Genomic DNA, 27,065 nt, shown 5'->3' on the forward strand with positions numbered 1-27,065 from the left:
AAATCCACATTAGGTTAATAATCCCATTTTGTAAAAGCATCTAAATAATCTTATGAATAATTTATCCATTTATATGTTGTTATTTGTAAATCCATAGTTTTTGATTGGAATGTCATAACTTGATCTTCTGCTGAAAACAGAATTTTTCTTTGAGGTTTTGTTTTTCATAATAATTTGCATGTATATTACAATACGGGAGAAAAGATATCGCTACTTCCTTATTACCACAACTTTCAACAATGATGTTGTTTATTCGTGCCTGTACTATTCAAACATTTAGTAATTCAACACTGACATACTGCAAGTTCACTTTTCACTTTTACTGCAAGTACCTCACTGTCAGTAACTCAGATTTTTGCCTTTTTAAAAAAAGAAAAGGATAATTGGAGTTGAAATTAGTCACAAGTGGTAATCAACATTGTGCCACAAGTGCTGCTGACTGAACTTAACTTTTGTTGAACCAGAAATAATCCTCTAAGGTCTGTCATGCTCAAACATTGCGATTGTCTGTTTGTGGACAGCACACCCTTGTCAAGAAATAAACACCACCCCTTCAGGTTTCTATGATTAAATCCAGTAGGTTACCTGTATAAAAGCAGAAACTGAACTGATGTCTAAAAGTCTCTGAAGGAAAAGCTCAGCACTGTACTTACAGAAGAGCTGCAGCAGATACCGGGTGTCAAGAATTTGCAATTTATGGGCTTTAGTATTCAGTGTGTGTGCGCTCTTTCATTTTAAAGAGTGCTTGATTAGACAGAATCCCAAGGGGAAAGGATTAGAGGATTATGGCGTGTTTTCCCCGGAGACGATGGGCCACGCTAGACCAGGCTAACATCCGTCACAGCCAAATTAATATGGGGCTCAGATAACAGACACCAATACTTCTCATATCAGCGCCGAGGAGTGTGTCCTCTCCATGAACCCGGCTTACTGTCACACATCTCATATGTGCACAAAGGCGATCATAAAGAGGTCTGAAATGGCTTCGAGTCAACCCCAGATTATGAAAACCACCGAAATCTTCTCAGTCTTTGTTGATGTGAAACATTAACATGTCATGATATGAACACACACACACATTAATACCCAACGGAAAACACACACAGGGATAAAGATAATGTGTGAATGTGCAGTCGTCCCAGCTTTTATATTTTTAAGGCCACAAAAGATGTATAAGAGCCAATAGCTAAAGAGAATTGGACCAATCACAGGAGCAATGAAGCTACAAATTAAGATTTCTAATGCATCTTTTTTTTTTCAGTTTTCTCAAACTGGCAGTGCTTGTCATGTAGGAAAAAGCTTCACCTGACAGTTCTTCACTCCTACAGATGACAAATGACAAGAAATGTGACAAAGACTCTAAAGTCGAGACCAGTGTGTTTTGTGGTTTCCATGTCTCGGTGTTGTCACACATGAGTAAAGGGACATATGAGACATCAATTAGTCTTTCAGTTTTATAGCCTACAGAAGTGCTCCATTTGGTATTGTGTAAGGGAAAGGTGTGTTGATGTGATAATCAAAATAATTCTCTTTTGCACTCTTAGGCTGTTAATTTTAAATTCTGTTTCAAACTTATAAATCAATAATTGCCTAGAAATCATCAATTATTATTAATTCACTGGTGATGTAACTTTGAAAAAGTGAGTCATTTATAGAACAGGCACTTAAAAAAGTTCCACTTGTCTCAAGATCCTCTGTTTGGAGAATAAGAAGTTTCTAGAAAGTTTCTGTGGCAACAAAAATATCCGAATAGAAATGTGTTAATCATTCTCAATGGGAAATTTCCCAAGTAACATTGCTAAAAAAAAGTTGCCTGGTGTATCCTCAGACTTAAAAAAATTTCCTGAAGAATCCCCAGCTTTTTTTTTTTTGTGATAAATTTTAAGTTATCAAATTTTTCCCATTATGAAGATTTTTGTACAAGTTACATGGATGTTAACTGTTCTTAATGGAACCACAGAACCAAAAACGGTTACATCATCCTTTAAATGTACAAACCAGATTCCAAAAAAGTTGGGACACTGTACAAAAAAAAAAAAAAAAAAAAAAATCCAATGATGTGGAAGTTTCAAATTTCAATATTTTATTACAACATAGATTACATATCAAGTGTTTAAACTGAGAAAATGTATAATTAAGGGAAAAATAAGTTGATTGGAAATTTCGTGGCATCAATACATCTAAAAAAAGTTGGAACAAGGCCATGTTTACCACTGTGTGGCATCCCCTCTTCTTTTTATAACAGTCTACAAATGTCTGAGGAGACAAGTTGCTCAAGTCCCATTCTTGTCTAATACAGGCTTCTAGTTGCTCAACTGTCTTATTCTTTTTCCCATCTTGCTCTTCATGATGCAGCAAATGTTTTCTATGGGTGAAAGATCTGGACTGCAGGCTGGCCATTTCAGTACCCGAATCCTCCTCCTACGCAGCCATGATGTTGTAATTGATGCAGTATGTGGTCTGGCATTGTCATGTTGGACAATACAAGGTTTTCCCTGAAAGAGATGATATCTGGATGGGAGCATATGTTGTTCTAGAACTTTGACATACCTTTCAGCATTGATGGTGCCTTTCCAGATGTGTAAGCTGCCCGTGCCAAACGCACTCATGCAACCCCATACCATCAGAGATGCAGGCTTCTGAACTTCAAATTGTGATTTGTTGGACCACAGAACAGTTTTCCACTTTGCCACAGTCCATTTTAAATTAGCCTTGGTCCAGAGAAAACACCTGCGCTTGTGGATCATGTGTAGTTTTTTTTTTTTTTTTTTTATAGCTATAGAGAGTTTTATCCACCAACGGCGAATGGCACAGTGGATTGTGTTCACTGACAATGTTTTCTGGAAGTATTCCTGAGCCCATGTTGTGATTTCCATTACAGTAGCATTCCTGTATGTGATGCAGTGCCGTCTAAGGGCCCGATGATCACGGGCATCCAGTATGGTTTTCCAGCCTTGACAACTTACGCACAGTAATTGTTCCAGATTCTCTGAATCTTTGTATGATTATTAATTTTCGCCACAGCATTGGGGGAATTGGTGATCCTCCGCTCATCTTGACTTCTGCGAGACACTGCCAATTGACCTAATTGGTCCTCCAGCTGTTCCATATATGTATTTAACTTTTCCGGCCTCTTATTGCTACCTGTGCCAACTTTTTTGGAATGTGTAACTCTCATGAAATCCAAAATGAGACAAAATTTGGCATGATATTTCAAAATGACTTTCAACATTTCATGCGTTATCTATATTCTATTGTGAATAAAATATAAGTTTATGAGATTTGTAAATTATTCCATTTATTTTTACTCACAATTTGTACAGTGTCCCAACTTATTTGGAATCAGGTTTGTAACTTCATATGGTATGAGCCTCAGTGATATTTATCAGTGAGAAGTGTGTAGATTGTCCTCTGCTGCCCTCTGCCAGTAACAAAGCAGAAGTAAAACATCCCATAATTAACAGCAGGAGCTCAACCAATAAGAAAATCACAAAAACTAGGTCACACAGCTGGGAGTCAGTCTATAAAGAATGTGTGTGGCCGCAGTGTTATGTAAGAACATCAGTCTCAAAATCAGACTTCCTGTCTGTTAAGAGATTGAATTACCCCCTTCCCCCCACACACACCCATAAATGTAACCTTCCTGTGTGTTTCTGAAAATTATGTAACATTGTGGTAACATCCAAACAGAGAGTGTGCACTCACTCACATGCAGTTTCTGCATAGAATGACCACAGCAGCCAAGAGGTCATGCTGAAAAAGGTTGGTAGTAGCTACCAGGTACTTAAAATTGAATCTGCCATACTGGTTTAAAGGAAGGTGGATTGTTTTAGAGAAGGTCACAGTACCTCATATTATATTCCAGTATAATTTTAGCATTAAAGAAAAGAAAATGATCACCAAAACTGCTTTTGTTTTACCTGCAGATGTCAATTTGAAGTTTAAAGGGGTCGTATGATCTGATTAATTTTTTTCCTTTCTATGTAGTGTTACAAGCTCTTGGTGCATGAAGAAGATCTGTAAAGTTCCAAAGACTAATTTCTCAAATCCAAAGAGACATTCTTTACCAAAGTTGAGAGTCAACCAGACCTACCTAAATGGCTCATTCTAGCAATATTTGCATAACACCAACCAGATGTTCATGCAAAGAAAGTAGGCGTAACTTTGACTTTCGCTATAGTGTTGCTGCGGATGTCGCCATTGTGGAGATGCTGTGTGTTTCATTGTTCCTTGGAGATGTTCTTCGACAAGAGGTCCATTCCAACTCGGCTGCACGGCCATCAGTATGGAAGAATATAGAAACAAACAATTTGTCACATGTCTAAACAATTCGCAGTATACAATGTCAGGTTTATTAAAAATAAACAATAGAATTTACATTTTAGATTTTTAAGATGCATGATGATATTTATTATATATATTGTTAAAAATACGTAAGAAGTTATTAAAAGCTTTCTCAGATCATCTGTGTCTCCTATTTCTTTCAGCAGATCCCATTAGAATTTTTTTTTCTCTGATGCTCTTGAAATCACAGTACAATTATTCATTTTTTTATCAAATGTAAATGAAAGAAGGTGTTTGTTATAGTTTCAGCCCATTTTAGTCCATGTAAGTCCGTACAGTATATATTTTTGGTTAAAATAATTATCTTATTTCAATTCATCCACTGACAATTACCAGCAAAACATTTACAAAACTATCAAAACCACTCATCTACTCAAAATATGTGATCCCAAACTTTCATAAATAAAAGCTCAAGTCTATAGCTAGCTTACCTTTTACAGTTAGCCTCTAGTTCACGATTGTGATGCCAAAGGACTTTTCCTGATGACACTGAACCATTTCTGTAAGGTAAATTGTGTTCTCATGTGATTAATCATGTAGCCAAGAATACACAAATAGCTGTTGTAGACACGACATAGTGAGATTGGCCTGTTTTTGAAGTTGTGCTCGACATTGTCGACATGCGGCCTCTTAATCCTTGTGCTCGACATGCAGTTTTTTTTAATCCTTTCTTATTAATATGTGTAGATGTAAGCTGTGTAAAATTGTTTGTGTTGAATGGTTGCAATTTGAGTGCACAATTATATTCGTATGTGATCCCTTTGACCTTTTCTTCTTTTAGGCTGACTTGTTTTACAGTCTGGGAAGCGAGGCAAACAAACACTTATTAGCCACTTTTCTACTGTGCGAGTGTGAGCCAGTGCTTTAATTTGTTAAATTGTTTGTCATTTGCTTTTATTTGTGTGCTATTCTCCTCTTGTTGTGTGTTGCATTGTGTAGTGATTTTGTGCAGGGCCGGGCCTGCATCAACACTTAACGTCCCGTGGTGTAACGTTAGGTGATGTGGGTGCCATGACACTGCTGTGTGGTTTGTATTACCTAGAAAGTTGACACTGAAATTGTGATTTTTAAAGGTTACTCTGTTTGCGGTGTCTGCTGTGGGTCTTTTTTCTGTCTTTTACAGGTGGTAGGCATTGTTTAAGTGCAGGCCCAGCACTCCTTGCAGTTTGGAGGAGTGCTATTTTCTACTTCTGTGGATTTTATTATTGATGAATGTTTTTATTGGAGTTTTAATTTTGTTATTTGTGAATAATAAAATTGTGTTATTTGATAAACTACGTTTACTGCTTCAAATCAAGTATTGTAATTTGTGGAGGGCTCCTTCTGCCCTAAATAAGATGGCGTATTCAATTTATAGCTTCTACACTACAAAATAGTCAACTGAAGCATGTCAATTACATGTAAGAAATTGTCAGGAACAAACTATATGTATTAGTGTAATTTTAGGAAATAAAAATAACCTAAAAGCAGTAATAACGGTGAGAGACGGAGAGTTGTGCTGCTGGCAGCTGAGTTGCTGCCCGGTTTCAACTTCCTCCACTCCAGTTTAAATGTGCCTCGAATGTTCAACGCACGCGCCCATCAAACACGTCAAAGCATTTACATAAATGGTACGTAAAATCTGAAACTTGTCCCTAAACTTGATAATATTATTAAACTGAATAGTTGGCCTAAATTTAATGAGAATGCAAAACATTGTTTTAGGTCAGTAGCCTATATATATATGTATAGTATAGTCAACATTTGAAGTGGATCAAAAAAAAATAATCGAAGTTGTCATAAGATGCGAATGGGTATTGTTTTGGTTTTAGGACAACTGATGAAAGGTTTTGAACCACTTCAAATGTTGACTACTTTATATATACACATTGATTAAAAATACATCTCATGAGACATGAAGCAGAACCTGATTTTACCAAGTGAGACATGTTGGGACAACATCCTTGTTGACCCTGGAACAACATTGTGATTAACCAATCAGATTTGAAGAACAAGTTTATAGATTTTGTGAAGTTTAAGCTTACAATCACTATTAGGTGCTTGTACATCAGTGTCATTCATCCATCATTTCCTCTGATTTTAGGGATTACTCATGGTTAAGGTTAGGTTTAGGTGTGGGGATATGGTCAAGACTAAATTTTTTGAGTAAAATGTTGTTCCAGGGTCAACAAAATATGTTTACCTAGGAACACATCTAACTCAGCGATATCAGGACGTGAATATAATATCAACTATAGCATTTAAATGTGAAATGCTATTTTCTATGGAAGCATATGGGTAGCATTATTCAATTTGGGATGTAATATGCAAAATGACAATGCAATATGTAAAATGGCAATGCATTTCTGTATTTACATTTACATTTTCCAATACATTTTTGCAACGTTTGGTGCAAAATGAAAATGAAAATTAAATTACATAATTTTCATTTGCCATTTACTACACCAGTTTTAAAATGTAAAATGAATATTAATTTTAACGCTTTATAAGTTGCAAAATTAAAATGAAAATGTATTACAGAAATGATTAGATATGTCTAACATGTTAAAGCAAAAACTGTGGCAAAATGATCATTTAAATGCTATTTTTCATAATTGCATTAACACTCACTGTCAAGACACTTACGATTGTATTTTCATTCGGTGTCCCGCAATGAATGTAGCAAAACTCAAAGTGCACATTGAAAATCCATTCCGAGCCGATCACGTGTCCCCGTCCCCGTGAGTGTTAATGCAATTAAGAAAAATAGCATTTAAATGATCATTTTGCCACAGTTTTTGCTTTAACATGTTAGACATATCTAATCATTTCTGTAATACATTTTCATTTTAATTTTGCAACTTATAAAGCGTTAAAATTAATATTCATTTTACATATTAAAACTGGTGTAGGAAATGGCAAATTTATGTAATTTAATTTTCATTTTCATTTTGCACCAAACGTTGCACAAATGTATTGGAAAATGTAAATGTAAATACAGAAATGCATTGCCATTTTACATATTGCATTGTCATTTTGCATATTACATCCCAAATTGAATAATGCTACCCATATGCTTCCATAATTTTCAGCCTTTATTTCAATATATTTAACAGTGCTTCACATTTCTGTGAATAAATTAATTCCGTTGGGGTAGTTCCATTGCAATTTACTGTCTATGGGTACAAGCCTCAGAAAGCTACATCTTAACTGTTTGATAAAATGGCAAGTTTCCAAGTTAAGTATGTTAGATGCTAAAGCTTGAAAATAATGGATTTTAAAGATCATTTTAGTCTACACATGTTTGCCGTAAGAACGATCTGTAATGTAAATATAGCCCAACAACGGGGATTCCCTACAGAGGAAAGTCCGCAATTTTACCTCTAATCGGTTCTTTCGATCAGTTCGATTTAGTGAACCGGTTCGTTTGATTCATTTACATCATACCGTTATTACGTGCTCTTGGGGAGCTATACAATAACTGTTACTCGCTAAAACCAACTAACATTTACTTCGTTCAATGAGTATGCGACTTATTATATTCTCGAGAACGGTTCGGACCATGATTGAGCGGTTTTGATAAAAACAGATGTATAGGATTCGGCTCAAAAGAACAATTAGCTCGCGCATAAGACACTCCCTCTAACGTCACTTTCGTTTCAAAACGTTGTTGATAATGTAACTTGGAGGTTTGGGAGAATTTATCACAAACGTTACTACTAGAAACGTTGTTTCTTTGTGCCGTTTACTCTTAAAGACATGAATTTCTCCAATCTCGTATTTCTGGTCTATGCGGTAAGTAAAACTTTAAACAATATTCAGTTTTTATGGTATATAATACTGTTCACTGTATATACTGTCAAAAAGCCCCCTCCATCGACAATCAAATCACTAGAGGAACACAGAAATGTATGGAATTGGTTTGTACAATATTTGTTGATTGCTATTTAAAAAATAATTGAATACAATTTAGTGTAAAATAGTGTAGTACAAACATACTAACGTTAAACATTTCTTGTACTTTAAGTTTATCTTTCGATTTCGTTTTGTCTTAGATTGCGGTTACACCATCTTGTGTTTCAGAAAGTATGCTTGAAAAGAATTTCAACTAGAAAACGTTACTTTAATTTCATATTTCATCTGTTAAGTGCAGTTTTTCTTCCCGTGTTTTTCAGGTGTTAATTGTGGGACTGACAGAAGGTAGTCCCCGGCGCGCGAGACGCGGCGTCTGTGAGCTCGGGACTTACCGGCATGAGGGAAACACCTGCTGTCTTTGTCCCACAGGCAAGAACTAATGTTCACACATACACGGTGTTTATTGTTAGCGAGGTGGACATCGTTTCTTATTTCACATCAAACGTGTAGCGTTAGTGTTTAGATGGGTTAACATTCAGCAGGTTTTTATTTTTCTGGTTGAAGATCCATCTTATTACTAGCCTGACTACGTCAGACTTCCTACTTCCGCTCAATTTCATTTCGCTATTGTACTCTGTCTACGAAGCAAACTGAAGTAGCAGAGTCTAGTATTACCAGGCTATCTTATTACGTAGCTACCTAACAAACAAACATAAATAAATGAATATTCAGCTTAGTAATATAAAGTTTAGTAAAGACAATGTTCCATTCCATTAAAATATTTGTATAAATTTCCTACCGTAAATATATCAAATCTTAATTTTTGATTAGTAATATGCATTGCTAAGAAATCATTTGGACAACTTTAAAGGTTTCAAAGCTCTTTTTTTTTCTTTTCTCACCGTCAGATTCCAGATTTACAAATAGTTGTTTCTCGGCCAAATATTGCCCCATCCTTACAATCCATACATCAACTGAAAGTTTATTTATTTAGCTTTCAGTCAGTTTCTAATGGTCAAATTGACCCTTATGGATGGTTTCATGGTTCGTAAATATTTAAGACATCTATGTAATTATCTTAATTTAGAAGAAACTAAAGGATGTTATGGAGTATATAAATGTGTGTGTTACAGGCTACCAGGTCTTAAATCACTGCACAGAAACAAATATAACGTATTGTGAGAGGTGTAAGGATGGCACCTATTTGGATCACCCAAACAGTGAACACCAATGTCAGCCTTGTAAAGTCTGTGATTCCAATGGTAGGTCTTAACACCTTATTAGTTTTGTCAGTTAAATTGTGATTTTCTGCAAATCAATGTTTTTTTGTTTTGTTTTTATACCATCTAATAAACATGAATTTTAACAAATGGGCAGAAAACAGTCAACTCTTATTTAGAAAATATTTGCCAAAATCTCAATAATGCAAGAGATGGGGCTGTTTTCAGATGGTAGTATTTTGCTTCTTGGAGCCCAAATGTAAGCATAGGCAAAACTATTGTAAAACGTCTTATTTCTGCTTTCTCTCCTTCCAATAGCAAACATGGAAACGAAGGAGAGATGTTCACCATTTCACAACACTGTCTGCTGGTGCAAGGAAAATTATTACTGTAAAAACGGTGACCTGTGCAAGAGCTGCAATCCCTGTGACATGTATGTAGTCAGCCAAATCCCTTTTCGCTCTGAAATGAATTACATATGTCTGTGTGCATCGAATGTTAGAATGGAATTTACTGTAAAAAGCTGTGTGCATGCACATGTTGCTCCCATTCAAACCAAATACAATCTGTGCTGAAGCAGACTCAGTTTGGGGAAAACACTGAAATGATACTGGAATAAGTTATCTTTTTTTTCCTTCTCTCAAAAAGATGAAATAGAAAAGTAATAGCAATGCGTGTGCTTTAAGTTTACATAACAATACATAGCAATATTAAATAACTGTAATCCTGGTACAGCTGGTCTAAATGTTTGCAATTCCTTTTTTTTTTTTTTTTTTTTTTTTATCCGTGTTTCTGCTTATTTGATTTAAAAAGGGGTTTGCTAACAGTTGCTTGAAGATTTGAAATTTAAGTATTATTATATTTTCTCAGTATATTGTATATTGGTTTTCAGTTTATGATTCTGTCTTCTCTCTGTTTGCCTATTGTTTACCCAACAGGTGTGAGGAACTTGGAGTGAAACAAGAATGCACAAAAAGCAACAACACTGTGTGCAATGAACCCAAAGATCTCACACATCGACAATCCACAAGCACAGGTAAGGGCTGCTTTAACACTGATTTCAGTACATGTTAAAATGCTAGTGTTCCAAGAGCACTTCTGTGTACTCGCAGTATAAGCAATAACTAAAAAAAAGTCCTCTATAGCCTATGCAGTATAAACGATAAATACGTTACAGATAATTGACTAATATGATTTCATATTTCAGGCACCATTGTAGCTGTTGTGGTGTCGCTCATACTTTTGGCTGGTGTTGGTGTGGTGGTGTTCTGGATAGCACGCAAACTTTATTTAAATGATAAACAGATCCCATATTTAATTACTCGAAAGGTATTTTTTCCCCTTATTCTAAGCTTCCGTATCACCCTTGTGGTGTTACAGTGGAACTGCATGTTAATTTTTTGTTTAGCATTTTCAAATCTTTTGTGACTGATGAATATATTTGTTTCCCCTTATAGGAAGACCCTCACCTGAAAGGTATGTTTGCTAGTGAGAATTATTGGATATGTTTGCATGTGTTTTTAAATACATCAAATATCAGTATCCTCCCTTGAAATTTTTTTTTTCAACAAATCAATTTTTTTTAATTCATGTTCAGTTCATTCACTCACTTTGATTACCAATAAGTTATATGTGATATTACAACCTCTTGACCTAGTTATTTGTTGGTAAAAAAAAACTTTAAAATAAGTGCATTCCTTATTTTAACCCCTGTAAATATAACTTTTCTGGAGAAAATAAAGTCCTTAGATCACAGTTCAAATAATAGCAGAATAACAAGCTTAAATCAGTGCTGTCTTCTTTTTCTGTAGATTTAGACCTGAACCCTCACCTATCAGAAATTGCTGATGTTCTGGGCTGGAAAACAATGAAACGTGTTGCCCAGCGGAGTGGCATGAGCAAAACTGATATTGAGGAGCAAGAGCTTAATCACCATAACGATGTGAAAGAACAGACCTTCGGACTTCTGCAAGCTTGGTCCGAGAGACAAGGTTTACATGGAGCTTACCCAGCTCTCATCAAAACTCTTCATCACATGAATGAAAGAAGAACAGCAGACGAGATCCAGAAAATCATTGAGAAAGAAGCAATAGCTCAGCCATAAACTGAATGAGAGTTGTGAACTAAAAGTGCACTCCATTAAATTACAACTTTGTCTCGACATTAGATATTCATATTTCATATTGTGAAAACTGTTTGAAAATACCAGTAACCAAATAAGAATTTATTTTCTAGTCTAAATGATGTTAATCAGTCACAACAAAAAATTCTAAAAATTAATTATTTGCTATATTGCTTCTTGTCATTGACAGTTGGCAGCAGGCCCGGTTCTACGGCCAAGCCCCCTCAAACGAAATAAAAAAAAACCCCTCAATTTAAAGCTGCAGTAGGTAACTTTTGTAAAAAATATATTTTTTATATATTTGTTAAACCTGTCATTATGTCCTGACAGTAGAATATGAGACAGATAATCTGTGAAAAAATCAAGCTCCTCTGGCTCCTCCCAGTGGTCCTATTGCCATTTGCAGAAGTTCATCCAATCCCGGTAAGAAACAACCAATCAGAGCTGCGGTCCGGAACTTTGTTTGTGTTCAAAATGTAGAAAAATGTATATAATAAGCTAGTACGCCATGAATCCGTTTGCCAAACCGTGTTTTTAGCTTGTCCTGAATCACTAGGGTGCACCTATAATAAGTGTTTATATTCAGACTATTTTAGATTGCTTCGGGGGTACCGCGGCGGAGTAACCCAGTACCTTTGTGATTCTTCATAGACATAAACAGAGAGAAGTAGTTCCAGCTACGATGTTCTTCCGCAAGACGCAAGCAGTTCTGTTTATTAACCGCTAGAGAGATTTAAATGTAAATAAGAGATTTGTTGTGCAGCATAGAGAAATTTAATGCTAATAACGTTCTTTGTGAGATCGCTATAAACTAAGATGAGTGACAGCTTTTGAACTGAGTGCTCTTTGTGCCATAGCATTACACCACTAGTGTGTATGTATGTATGTACACTAGTATGAGTGTGTGTGTGTGTGTGTGTGTGTGTCAGGGCTTGAAAAATTGCTAACCTGACGTCCTGGCTATTGTTTTATCCAGTAAGACTTCCAAATTGTACTGTCCTGCTTGACAGGCTATCTTGAATAGTGATACAAATTTCCGAACTTGATTAGTGTTGTTCACTACCACAAGAGCTGCTGAAACCGTTCTACTCTGCCATCATTGAATCCGTCCTCTGCACTGATTCAGCTCAGCTTCTAAATCTGACCTAAGAAGACTACAGAGGTCAGTCTGGACTGCTGAGCGAATCATTGATACAACCTTCCGTTCTATTCAAGAACTGTACTTATCCAGAGTAATTAAAAAGGGCTGGTAAAATCACTCTGGCCCCCTCACATCCATCACACCCCTTCTTTGAACTGTTGCCATCTGGTTGATGCTACAGAGCACTGAGCACCAGAATGACCAGACATCGGAACAATTTCTTCCCCGAGGCAATCCATCTAATGCACACTTGATAATAACACACAACACTATTTATACACTATTTATACACACATACACTTATTTAACACACATACTTAGTTTATACTTCAAATTTGCACATACCTGTACATACAAAACTGCCTATTGTAATATACCTGCAATTTTCAATTTGTATATTGTTATTCCTTACCTACTTATTTGTATTTTTTATTCTTTTATTATGTGTTTTTTATTCTGTCGCTGTCATTCTGTTGCACTGCAGAAGCTTCTGTCACGAAAACAAATTCCAGGTATGTGTAAACATACCTGGCAATAAAGCTCATTCTGATTCTGATTCACTCGCTTGTAGGGTTGAAATGGATCGTAGTTGATCATTTGCACCTGTTTCTAAGTCTTGCTTATTTATTTATTATATTTGGAGCTAGTGTGCTGGTCTCTGCGCACAATCATTTCAAAGCACGCATAGAGAGCCGGGTTTCAAGCGGCATCCTCCCGCTCTCTCTCCTGAAGCCCGTACGGAAGTGAGTTACACTGCAATTCGTCAACTGGCCGCTAGAGGCTGGCTGCAAAGGGGAGTCAGTCCCATAGACTCCCCGTGTTAAAATGCCAATCTTTACAGCAGAAAAAAACAATAGTCAAAACAAAAAGTCAAACAATTCAAGTAATTAACTTTTATTTTAGAGTCAATGTCTTTTTCTCTCAGTATACCTCCACCCTGAATTTTTGTCCACAGGTTCTTAAAAAGTATTAAAAGTTTATAAATCAATTTAGAGAAAATAAAGGTACTTAAAGTGTCTTAAATGTAATTTTCCAAGGTATTAAATTTTGTATCACCTTTTTATTGTGTATATTTATCCGAACAGTGGGGTTCTGTTGATCCCACTCTCGCTGAATTTCTGACCATTACCGCGTGCTTCTGACTGCACTCTGGGCTACTTGGCGGTAAGGAGGCCAAGCTTACAACTTCGATAACACTCCACCACACACATGATGGTGTTCAAAGCATTTTCACAAATGTAAGTTACCATAACTCTCTGTAAATGTTAACTGTTAACTAGCATGACATGGCTAGAAAATGAACTTAAGTTACCAGTGTATTAAAGCGTAACGTTAATCAGTTTTAAATGTTGTACATCTAGGCTACATTGCAATTTATTTGGTGACTGTGTTTGCAGTCTAACCTGCCTATGAAATGTTGGAGTGTGATCCTGCTTTGATTACAGGAATAAATTAGTTTAAAATATATTAAAATAGAGAAGTCATTTTAAATTGTCATAATATTTCACAATATTACTGTTTATTATTATTATTTTATTTTTTTATCAAATAAATACAGCCTTGGTGAGCAGAAGATGCTTCTTTTAAAAACATTAAAAAATCTTACTAACCCCAAACTTTTGAACGGTAGTGTATGTTGCCCCCTGTGTATAGATAATCTGGAATCCTTAGGAATAGAGGTTGTGATATGACACGATTTCTTTATATTGTTACTGTCAGACATTACACCTGCACCTGAGATGGAAGATCCTGAGAACCCACTCCCATCGCCGGACACTTGTGACCAATGTGTCCAAGTATTGTTGTGAAGGTGTCATGTTAGAATTATACACCATGCTCACATCTAATATGTAAAATGTTTTTTTTTTGTTTCCTAAAAAAAGATTTTGTAATGTCTCTTCTCACATGTAATGTTTTTTTTAGCCATGTCTGTAAATAAAATACTCAAAGATTGAATGTAATTCTGCCTCCTTTATCTTTATTAAGGAAGAATTGTGCAAAATCAGTGTTTTTTGGTTGCAAACACAATTACATAACTTAAATAGTAGTAACAACCAACTTCAGTTTCTTTACATATTTAACATGTAAATACATTTAGATGAATACATTTACATTTATAAAGAGTCGAAAAAAAATGATGAGAAACTGAAAATGTATGAGGTAGGTTGTGGATAAGTCACAGACACATGACTCTTCTCTGGCTGGTGCGCTGCTGAGTCCCACGCAGTCTAAATTATTGTATGTTGTATAGGACAGTTCTGATTATCGCAAGCAAACATGTCATCAAGCTCTTCAGGCTGTCTGCAAAAGCACCACAACACAGCCTTTTCACATGCCCTTCTTTTGGGCTGGAGGGTGTTACCTTGACCAGACGCTCTGCTCGTAAGGATCGAGTCCTTTGATTCTCTTTATTTTCTCGTCATATCTCATCTTTGCATTAGGAGTTAGTTTTAGGCGGTATGCTTCGACAATGTTTTCTTTAGCCCGCTGCATTTTGTAGGATTATATTCAGTTTTCACGCTAATTTTTCATTATTTTCATGGCAGAACACTAGCCTGCTATGCCAGACGATGTTGTTAACTGGCCAAACATACCCATAATTCTTTGCATTCGGATGACGTTGCCGCCCAGTTGGTCTTCTTCTTCTTCTTCTTTTCATTTTTTGGCAGATTGCAACCATGACTTTTAAAGGTGCATACCGCCACCTACTGTATCAGAGTATGTAACATGAGCTATATCCATTGGTACTACTTTATATCAAATAAAAAAAATAAAAAAATAATAATAATAAAAAAATAAAATAAAAAAAATTCTATATCCTATTGTATATCCCTATATTTTTTTAGATATTGTATAACTGCTTTCTGTGTATCCTTTACCCCATCTCCTGTTGTGCCTAATAAACCTTCAAGGTTCCACTTCCTTCCTGTCTGACTTATCTTTTGTTTTAGCCTCATCCTCTCATCTCTATATTTCTTACAATATAGCAATACATGTTCTACATCTTCCTTGGACCTACATTACAAACATTCATCTGATGGACTTTTGCCCATTAAAAACAGTGTTTTATTTAACCCTGTGTGATCAAACCTTAGCCTGGTTAAAACACTCTCCTCTCTTCTGTTACTTCTATTCACACCCTGAGCATTAATAGATTTTTGCAAGCTGTAATATTTCCTTCCACTTTTATCCACATCCCACCTATCCTGCCATTTCTTTAACATTTCTTTTTTAATTATCGCCTTAGCTTCTCCTTTTCCAAGAGGTATATTTATGACATTGTTCATCTTAGTTGATTTTTTTGCTATATTGTCTGCTCCCTCATTCCCTTGTACACCTGTGTGGGCAGGTACCCAGCAGAATCTCACATCTATCCGTAGTCTCTGTAATCTAAATAAACTTTGTTGAATTTCTAGCATTAGATCTTCTCTATTAGATTTCATATTTTGAATACTATAAAGAGCTGCTACAGAGTCAACACAACACACCACTCTGTCTGGTTTTACTTCCTCAACCCACTGCAGTCCTACAATAATCGCCATCATCTCTGCCGTGTACACTGATGCCTGATCGGGTAATCTTTTCCCAATGCTTATATTCATTGTTGGTATATATATTCCTATTCCTACCTTGTCCTCTTCATCTTTAGATCCGTCTGTATACATATCTAAATAACTGTAATATTTGTTCCTTATGTACTGACTTGCCAAATGTCCTTTCCTACTCTCTTCCCATTCATTTTTTAATTCCAATATATTTAAGTCTATCTCAGTTCTTGGAAATAACCAAATAGGGATATTACTGATAGGTGTAGGGGAGTTAAACCATATATTATTTACTCTATATTCCTCTGATTTAGTCTTTATTACCCATCCAAACCATTACCTTTAAAAGAACTATACTCCCAACATTCCTGAATAATGCTCTTAGCATGGTTTTCAAACCCACATCCACTTAAGCGACTCCAGTATGTAAGCATGATTTTATCTCTTCTCAGGTCTGAGGGCACTTCTCCTAACCTGTATTGCTTTAATTGGTGTTGATCTCATTACACCTGCACAGATCCTCAATGCTTTATTATCTAACTTCAATAAATGGGTTTTAGCTGTTGCTCCATAAACATAACATCCATAATCTATTGTTGACCTCATTAGAGCCCTATAAATATACATTAATGATTGTTTATTTGCTCCCCAATCTTTCCCCACTACCGCTCTCATTAAATTTATGACTTTCTTGCATTTTGATTCCACCTTTTCAATGTGTATTTTCCATGTTCCCTTTTGATCTAACCAAATACCAAGATATTTAAAATGATCTACTGTTTCCATATTGTGGCCATATAACTGTAGCTTCTGTTTATCTATCCCTTTCTTCCTGGTAAATATCATATGACAAGACTTACTTGTAGAAAGCTTAAATCCCCAATTATACGACCATTGTTCTACCTTTCCTATTGCTTCCTTGATTTTACTTCTCACCCTTATGGCATCTCGTCCTCTTACCCATATGGCCCCATCATCTGCATACAGAGCTGACCCAATCCTTCTATCTAGATTCATAAAAATATCATTGATCATAACATTAAATAAAACTGGACTAATAACACTGCCTTGTGGAATTCCATTAACAATTTCAAATTCCTCAGATACGTCTGATCCCACTTTGACTCTAAATCTTCTTTCTGACAGAAATTCTAATACCCAGTTATATAACTTACCTCTAATTCCCATTTTATTCATTTTAATTAGTAACCCCTCCCTCCACATGGAATCATAAGCTTTTTCAATATCAAAGAATACAATACTCATTATTTCTTTCATTTTAAATGTTTTCTCTATCTCGTTGCTTACTTTCACAACCGCATCCATTGTGGAACGCGCCCAGTTGGTCACATGTGTTAGCGATCTCTTATAGGTGTTCGAGCTGGAAGCATTAACGATTAGAATAACAAGTTAAGCAGGCTAATTCAATGTTAATGGCTATCAAGTCACTGCTATCTTAGTCTCTGTTACTAATGTTACAAATTTTATCGGACTTGATAGCCATTAATGTTGAATTAGCCGGCTTAACTTGTTATGCTAATTATTCATATGATCATCTAACGCATTCTCATCCCGCAACTCCTTGCCATCAATACCGGGAAATACACATAAATACATACAGCCAGACGGAGGTACCGTGACCTATGCCTAGAACGCCCTCTGCTGACGTTTTATCGTAGGCTACACAGACATGCTTTTCCAAAATGTGAAACACTTCAATAATTAATGAACCAGTCTGCACACTACTACAGGCTATCTTAAAATCAGAATCAGAAATACTTTGATCTTTATTGATATTGATAACCCGGGGGACAATTCTTGTGTCACAGTTGATGTCCACATCAAGACATTTAAAGGAATATAAATAATAATAGAAGTTGGTAAATAAACTAGTAGCCTATATACATGTAAAAAGTATAAAAATATGCTATAAAATATGAAGAAGAATTATAAAGGACTATGGAAATGCAGCATACAAGATTTATATTACTGTATTAACAGAATTGAATTGATTGTGATGAACAGTACTAGTAAATAAATAGAAACAGAACTGCAGCAAATTCTATTACACTGAATATTAAAACAGATAATATTGCACAGAATGTGAAGTATTACATTGCACTACAGTACAGGGTCCAGTTTAATAACAAAGGGTCCATGACCATGTGTCAGACACTTCACTATCTTGAGGCCATGAGTTAGCTTATCTTGAGGCCACGAGTTAGCTTATCTTGAGGCCACGAGTTAGCTTATCTTGAGGCCACGACTTAACTTATCTTGAGGCCACGAGTTAGTATCTTGAGGCCACGAGTTAGCTTATCTTGAGGCCACGAGTTAGCTTATCTTGAGGCCACGACTTAACTTATCTTGAGGCCACGAGTTAGCTTATCTTGAGGCCACGAGTTAGCTTATCTTGAGGCCACGAGTTAGCTTATCTTGAGACCACAACTTAACTTATCTTGAGGCCACGAGTTAGTATCTTGAGGCCACGAGTTAGCTTATCTTGAGGCCACGAGTTAGCTTATCTTGAGGCCACGAGTTAGCTTATCTTGAGGCCACGAGTTAGCTTATCTTGAGGCCACGAGTTAGCTTATCTTGAGGCCACGAGTTAGCTTATCTTGAGGCCACGAGTTAGCTTATCTTGAGGCCACGAGTTAGTATCTTGAGGCCACGAGTTAGCTTATCTTGAGGCCACAAGTTAGTATCTTGAGGCCACGAGTTAGTATCTTGAGGCCACGAGTTAGTTTTTTTTTTTTTTTTGACAAAGTGGTTCCAGAAGGGCTCCGTAGTTCTGCGATTTCAAGAGTGACAAAATAATCCTTCTACAACAGAAGGGAGTGTCCAAGATTTCAATATTTCTGAAGGGAGCTGCTGAAAGAGATGTAGGAAGCGCTGAAAAGGTTAAGTAACCTAATATGCATTTTTTTTCACAACATATATCGCAATGAATCTGTTATTTTATTTATTTTTTGCATTTCACCTGCTCTAGCTTGTTTCCATCTAATAAACCTGGAACTGCAGACCAAATATTGTTGGCTCTGTGTCAAATTGCTTGTTTTGTTCCTGGATTCTTCAGTGCTGATGGCCTGCTGCATCCAGCAGAGTCGGAGTGAACCTACTGTAAGACAACATCTCCAAGATGCTATTGACCACAAGACTAGTACAGTAAGTCAAACCTCAAATATACAGTACACTAGTGTTCAAAAGCTTGAAGTTGATACAATTTGTAATAATTATCTTCTGCTCACCTCTGTAGTAATTATTTGATTAAAATATGTAAAAAGAGTAATATTGTGAAATATTATTACAATTTAAAATAGCTGTTTTCTATGTGAATACATTATAAAATAATTTATTCCTGTGATGTGCAGCTGTATTTTCAGCATCATTCCTCCAGTCTTCAGTGTCACATGGATCCCTCAGAAATGCTGATTTGCTGCTCAAGAAACTTATTATCAGCGTTGAAACAGTTGTGCTGCTTCATCTTCATTTTTTTTGTGGAAACCGTGATGCATTTTATTTTTCAGGATTCACAGATGAATACAAAGTTCAAAAGACCTGCATTTATTTGAAACAGTGTTACATGCATTAAATTGTTCAAAATCATCTAACATTCAAATGTTTGGAGTCTATGTAACAACGAATCCAAAAAAAAAAAAACATTTCAGCACGTCTGTATTTTAACATTGATCATAATCAGAAATGTTTCTTGAGCAGTAAATCATCATATTAGAATGATTTCTGAAGATGTGACACTGAAGACTGGAGTAATGATGCTGAAAATTCAGCTTTGATCAAAGGAATAAATGACATTTTAACATAATATTCACATAGAAAAGAGTTGTTTTGAATTGTAATAGTCACAGTGTTACTATTTTACTGTAATTTGATTCAATAACAGACAAAAACAGACAACAAATAATATGTTTATTAAGTGATCTAGAAAAATTATTTCAGTTTAAACCTACTAGATTAAAAATAGTACTCAATGTACTCCATTGATGAAATAGTAATAGTTATCTCCCCAACAGATTCTAATTTGAAAGAAGTTTATAATGCATGTTCGCTACTCCCAATTCAGAAGACTGAATCAGCCTGTGTATCTGAATGTTTCTCATACTCACTCCTCTCTGCCGTGTCTGAATTTGGGATTTTCCTTAGCTGTCAGTTATAAACGTCAAAATTAAAAGAAATAAACATTTGAAATATATCAGTCTGTGTGTAATTAATAAATATAATATACAAGTTTCACTTTTTGAATGGAATTAGTGAAATAAATGAACTTTTTGATGATATTCTAATTATATGACCAGCACCTGTATATCATTGCTCTTTTGTTGATTTTGATTGCTTCCATTGTCCTCATTTGTAAGTTGCTTTGGATAAAAGTGTCTGCTAAATGTAAATGTAATGTTAATGTGTATTTAACTATATTTATAAATATTTATCTGTATTTTTTATTTTGTAATAATGTAAATGTATTTGTTTTATATCTATACATGCAGTTGTATTCATGTATGTATATTTATTTGTCTAATTTTTATATTTTAATAAAGCAGTTTAGACTACATGAGTGTTTTCTTTATTCTGGATGAATTAAATATTCTTTTGTGTCTAGAAAGGGTAAATATGGGCCATATCTAACCCACAGCCATCTAAGTCAGCCACAACTGGGACGGATCTGGGCCAAATCTCAGAAATGGCGTGGTTGACATCTGGGCCAAGTGTCGCCCATGCCATTTGTGAGATGTGGCATGGATCTGGTACAGGTCAGGAGGCAGCAAAAGTGAAACCTTCCTCAAGGAAAGAGCCGGCAGGGCAAGCAGCTGAGGTAGAGCTGACATCAAGGGTGGAGCTGGCAGACAGTGGAGCTTGGGCAGCGCTGGCAGGGCAAGGAGCTTTGGTGGTGCCGGGACCTCACCTGGCTCTGGGAAAGCCTCTAGGCCTTAAAAGATGGAAGCAGCCTTCTTCCTCCTCCTCCATTTCTGAGAGGGTGGCACTGCAGTTTCATCTGCCACCTCCGGGGGCCTGTAGCCTCTTTGGCCACCACCAGGGGTGCTGCAGCTTCGTCACCTGCCTCTGGGGGTGCTACAACCTCTTCGGTCACCACCAGGAGCGCTGCAACCTCATTGACCTCCACTGGGAGCGCTGCAACCTCTTCGGCCCCCACTGGGGGCACTGCAACCTCCTTGGCCTCCACTGGGGGCACTGCAACCTCCTCAGCCATCCCCGGGGGCGCTGCAGCTTTGTCGGCCTCCTCTGGGGTTGCTGCAACCTCTTTGGCCACCACCAGGGGTGCTGCAGTTTCTTTGGCCACCTCTGGGGGTGCTGCAGTTTCGTTGGCCACCTCTGGGGGTGCTGCAGTTTCGTTGGCCACCTCTGGGGGTGCTGCAACCTCTTCGGCCACTAATGGAGGTGCTGCAGTTTTGTCGGCTGCCTCTGGGGACGCTGTAAACCCTTCTGCCACCACTGGGTGCGCTGCTACCTCTTCGGTCACCACCGGGAGCACTGCAGCTTCGTCAGCTGCCTTCGGGGGTACTGCAGCCTCATCGGCCACTTCTAGGGGTGGCAAAGTGGATCCATTCTTCCTCCTCCCCCTCCTCTGTTTATGAGGAGAGGGCACTTCATTCTCGTCAGCTGCAATTGGGGGAGCTGAAGCCTCATCAGCCGCCACGGGGAGCTCCAGCACTTCTAGAGGCGTTCCAGCATCATCAGCCGACACAAAGGGCGCTGCAACCTCCTCGGCCGGAGGGTTTCCCTGAGGAGCTAGATAGTCTACGGACCCCACAAACGTCAGGTGATCCAGCCCTTTCATCCTCCACCAATTGAAAGGCTCATCAAGGGCATAATTCAGAAGGTCCTTGAGGGCTGCATCTTTGTAGTCCAGCCCATCTGCAGCATTCCTGAACTCCATTGCAAATTTCCTCACGTCAGTTCCCGGTTGATGGAGGGAACTCAATGCTGCTACCTTAAGCATGCGTTGGTAGAGGGGGCTGCAGATAGTGGAGGCTGGTAGATTGAGTGAGCCCATCTTCCGCTGAGTCCTCTGTTGGCTGGTTCGTTCTGTCATGGTCGGGAGCAGGGATGAGGTGAGGACTCAAATGAAGACAGATAAGAGCATTTACTAATCATAAAATATAAACAAAACTACAACAAAAACTACCTCAAGGGGGAAAATACAGCAGGAAAGGCAAGGCGAACATACACACATCCAGCAATACTTTGAACATAACATTAATTAACGAACCAGCAAAGGACTGCAGACACAAGGAGAATAAGTAGGGAACCTAATGAGGGAGACACAGGTGGAGCAACTAAAACAATAATGACATAACAAGATGGGCGGGATCAGACAATAGACAGGAGAGAGAGCACATGGCACCAAACAAACACAACACGAGCCATGTGCTCACAGAAAAACAGTGTCATCTGGTCGCCATCCTGGGCACACCAGCTGAAGACTGTCACATGGCATTGATAAATTATCAGACAGTGTCCCATTTCACTTTTACCCTGTATTTATGACATTTAACCGAACACCATATGAAGTATTTTTTTAGTTAATAGATTTCCTGTATATCTAATTGCAAGATTTAAGATTATTAATTCCATCTAAATTTCAATATAAGCATTTCTCAATACATTATTAAAATATTAATTGCAGATATTTAATGGAATGGAGTTAAAATTAACTAAAAATTGACAGCTGTATTTTTATTGTAAACTATCGTAACAAATATTAATAAGTACTTTATCATATGTATCGCTCATTGTTACCAAAGTACCATTTTTTTTTTATGAATATGAAAATCACTTCAACCTTTTAATCGGCAACCCAGTTGGGTCTTTTCCACATATTGTTATCAATATCACTTTGGACCACAGAATACAAAGTACAGCTTTGATATGTTGTGCTGTAAAACCTGCATCTAAGGAGTTCATGCTTGATGAAGGCAGGCTTTAAACTTTATGACTGTCATTAGTTAAACTGCACTTTATTAAATAAATAAAACCTACACCAGAATAGAAATTTCCAAGAGAAAAATCCTGAGCTGACGTGTTCAATGACTTTGTTCAGATAGATAAGCAGGTGGTTTTATGAGCTTGATCATTATAAATACAGCATGATCTCTCAGTGACTCACATAAAGAACAAATCAACACTGCCAGAAGAAACATCTCTCAAACCAGACAACCACTGACCATTAATATGGAGTAAGTTGTTTACCATTTAAATCAAAGATGCAAAAATGCATGACAGATTTTTAGATTGTATGTGGGAAAAATGTTTAAGTCTATAAAAAATTTTGGTAGCACTTTATTTTACAGCCCTGTTCCTCATGTACACAGTATGTACTTATTATAGTAATTACAATAACTATGTAATAACTAGGTACTAACCCTGAACCTACCCCTAAACCTAACCCTACCCCATCTAGTTACCTTGTGTTACCAGAACTTTCTTAGATAAATACACTGTAAGTACAAGTACATGTTAGTACACGTACTGTAAAATAAAGTGCAACCAAAATTTTGATTATCTGTCCAATGGCTGCTAGATATTCAATATTTTATGTAAACAAACAGCATCTTTTTTTTGTTCTGAATGATTCTGTAACTCCAGCCTGAAACAACGTCTTCAGAAGCTGGAGTGCTACTTCACCTGGGATCTGGGAGACAGTAAAAATGAACTCAAGACTTTACTGAGTAACTTGAATGATGTGAACCAGGAAAGATGTATTTGGCTGCTTCACTATTACAACCTGCTGGGCTACATCCAACAGACTCTCGGCTTCAACACAGAGGCGCTGATGTACCTGCACAAAGCAGAAAGTGTGATGCAGGAGCAGGGAACAGAAGAAGCTGCAGTCCGGCTGCAGGTCAACAAAGCTAACCTGGCTTGGGTCTACTACCGCATGGGAGACATGAATAAGAGCAAAGCATACCTAGAAGAGGTGGAGAGGCTTCAGCGAATGCATCCTGCTCCACCTGGATGTGCTCTACATCCTGAAGTCAGTGGAGAAAAGGGCTGGACGCTGGTGAAGTTCAACAAATCCAAGAAGCATCAGGCGATTGATTATTTTAAGATTGCTTTGAAAGCAGAACCAGAAAGGAAGGAATGGCACAAAGGTCTTGCTATAGCCATGAACAAGACATATAAAATTCATAACTGCTCTCCAGAGCTTAACACAGAAGTTCTAAAGCAGCTGAAAATTGCACATGAGAACGAACCAAACAATTTGCTCCTTCACGCTCTTTATTTAGAAAAACAGTACGAGGTGCAACGAGAAGACAATGAGAGACAGATGCAAAAGTTACTAGACAAAGCTCTTGAAACTGGAGACCAGGAGTGTTTGGGTACTATTTTCAGGTATTTTGGAAAAATTTCTGTAGATAAAGGTATTGAAGCAGCAGAGAGAGCTCGAGAAAAGTTCTCCACCTCAAACAGAGTGTTGAAACATCTGGCAAATTGCTATAAATGGAAGGTTTTCAATATGAAGGAAGACAACATGGAAAGGAAGACACTGGCTGTAAAATCCACTGAGCTGTTTGAGGAGGTTGTCAGACATTATCCTGACTCACTCAGAGAAACGGTAGGCCTTGCATCAATGCACAAGTACGCAGGCAACAGAAAGAGAGCAGATGAGATTTACCAGCAGCTCCTGTCAAATATAGATGATTTACCTCCCCACAGCCAACAGTATATTTACTATAGTTATGCCTGCCATCTACACTACTGCAGACGGTCAGAAGATTCAATCAAATTTCACATGAAAGTGGCAGAAATCCCAGCTATTTCAGAGGACAAAAAAAAGAGCATTAGGATTCTTCAAAAAATTGGCATGAATCCCAAAAATCCTCGCTGTGACAAAATTGGGTATTTTCTGGAAAGTCTTCACATTGATGATTAAAATGTGCTTTAATGCAACAACCTTTAAAAATCATTATGAATGATCTCTCTGTTTTACCTGATGGACAAACTTTAATGTAGAATTTTTGCTCTGTCAGAAAATTAGAACTGGTTGACCTTGTTGTAAAAATATTTAATATGTCTCTCTTTTTACCTTTGTGGAAGTCTTTGCCTATTTAATGGCATTGTGTGAAGGACTGATGCCATTTAGGCCATTCGGCACTTATAAACTGTAGTATAAACGGCAGTAGTTTTCCATCCCATTAAAAAAAATCACTTGTTAAATGGAACTTGTTAAGAAAAATGACACAATAAATCTTTATTGTTTATAATTACTTCATCTCCTGTTTCTGAGTGGTGAATTGATTTTGAATACACACTGAATCGGAAATTGCCAGATGAAGATATCTAACAGCAAAAACAGGAGGAACCAACTAAATACTTTTTAAAGGCAGACTAACTTTGAATACACTGACACAAATGTTCATTATAAAATGGTGAATATGTAAATTAGAACAGCCAATCTGAACTACAGTCGGGTTACACCCACACAACAGCATCAACATTAAAAGACCCAAATGTTACTTGTACACAAAGTTTTTGGAATATATATAATGATTACCCATAGTGCTTTATAGGTGTGAAAATAAGAGTTTGGTTTGATCCAGTAAAACCTGGTACTTCAACACATTGATTCATGTGCATTAATGCAACAAAGCAGCTTGCATTTGTGGTAAACCACATGATAACTTTGTACCAAAACACCAAAATGCATTATGTTTGAAGATATCATTATGAAAAACTACTACATTTAAAGACAGAGCAAGCAGTTTCTGTGCTACTAGTGTCACCTATAGCGTAATTACAGCTATAATAAAGCATATCTTCAAACCACCTTTGTCTCGCCAAATCAAGCATCAGAAATACAGCTCTTTATGGGTCTACAAAACTGAAAGCAATTCTCAACAGGTAAAAGTTGGCTTCATTCAACAAAAAGTCCAACAAATTTAATTTAGCTGTCAAGAAGAAACTCTGCAAGCTCACCGGCTTGATTTAAACTTAAACATTCTGTCAAATTCTTCTATCTTGTAAAAACACAGCGTTACTCCTGTTTTACTCCTTAGGAGGTATGCAAATAGATTTAATTTAAAATAAAACCGAATGTAATGATTGGACGATATACATAGACTAAATCTTTATGAAAAACACTGACTGAGCTTCAATTTTCAGTAAGTAGTTATTGTTGTATTAAGTGTTACAAACTATACAAACTGTAACAAACTTTACAAACTAATCAGGGGTGAAAAAAGGGACAAAGGTTCAAACCCCCTTCCCCATTTTCAATACAAAAGGGAAAAAGTGTGTTGTATAACATCCCCTTTAACTCAAGGTGGTTGACCCCAGGCAGTAGAATACTTCAGTTTCAATATATGGGTTTGGGTTTCTGGAGAAAATAAAGTCATTAGATCACAGTTCAAATAATAGCAGGATAACAAGCTTAAATCAGTGCTGTCTTCTTTTTCTGTATATTTAGACCTGAATCCTCACCTATCAGAAATTGCTGATGTTCTGGGCTGGAAAACAATGAAACGTGTTGCCCAGCGGAGTGGCATGAGCAAAACTGATATTGAGGAGCAAGAGCTTAATCACCATAACGATGTGAAAGAACAGACCTTCGGACTTCTGCAAGCTTGGTCCGAGAGACAAGGTTTACATGGAGCTTACCCAGCTCTCATCAAAACTCTTCATCACATGAATGAAAGAAGAACAGCAGACGAGATCCAGAAAATCATTGAGAAAGAAGCAATAGCTCAGCCATAAACTGAATGAGAGTTGTAAACTAAAAGTGCACTCCATTAAATTATAACTTTTTCTCGACATTAGATATTCATATTTCATATTGTGAAAACTGTTTGAAAATACCAGAAGCAGAATTTGAATTTCTTTTC

General features: G+C 36.9%; 2 protein-coding genes across 3 annotated transcripts; both read left to right on the forward strand.

Annotated features, from left to right (window-relative positions):
• Positions 1-7,963: 7,963 nt before the first annotated feature.
• On the forward strand, positions 7,964-26,974 carry fas (Fas cell surface death receptor). Of its 2 annotated transcripts, none has more exons than XM_026286236.1 (8): positions 7,964-8,118; positions 8,499-8,607; positions 9,312-9,440; positions 9,717-9,831; positions 10,337-10,434; positions 10,606-10,727; positions 10,856-10,874; positions 26,645-26,974. In XM_026286236.1, exons 1-8 carry the CDS (start codon positions 8,083-8,085, stop codon positions 26,935-26,937), a joined length of 921 nt encoding a protein of 306 aa, XP_026142021.1. In that variant the 5' UTR covers positions 7,964-8,082; the 3' UTR covers positions 26,938-26,974. The 2 variants fall into 2 exon arrangements, with proteins under 2 accessions (XP_026142021.1, XP_026142020.1); XM_026286235.1 differs by lacking the exon at positions 26,645-26,974 and adding an exon at positions 11,210-11,559.
• LOC113117514 (interferon-induced protein with tetratricopeptide repeats 1-like) lies at positions 23,331-25,438 on the forward strand. The gene is made up of 2 exons (XM_026286234.1): positions 23,331-23,420; positions 23,830-25,438. The coding sequence occupies exons 1-2, from the start codon at positions 23,416-23,418 to the stop codon at positions 25,115-25,117; spliced, it is 1,293 nt and encodes a 430-aa protein (XP_026142019.1). The 5' UTR covers positions 23,331-23,415; the 3' UTR covers positions 25,118-25,438.
• Positions 26,975-27,065: the final 91 nt, after the last annotated feature.

Source organism: Carassius auratus, chromosome 17, assembly GCF_003368295.1.
Source record: "Carassius auratus strain Wakin chromosome 17, ASM336829v1, whole genome shotgun sequence".
In the NCBI taxonomy this organism is placed as follows: domain Eukaryota; kingdom Metazoa; phylum Chordata; class Actinopteri; order Cypriniformes; family Cyprinidae; genus Carassius; species Carassius auratus.

Bases quoted from the DNA above. Each gene is read 5' to 3' on its own strand.
- fas (XM_026286236.1), top strand. From the start codon at position 8,083: ATGAATTTCTCCAATCTCGTATTTCTGGTCTATGCG. The intron at 9,832-10,336 runs GTATGTAGTCAG...TTTACCCAACAG, and splicing joins AGCTGCAATCCCTGTGACAT to GTGTGAGGAACTTGGAGTGA. The intron at 10,435-10,605 runs GTAAGGGCTGCT...TTCATATTTCAG, and splicing joins TCGACAATCCACAAGCACAG to GCACCATTGTAGCTGTTGTG.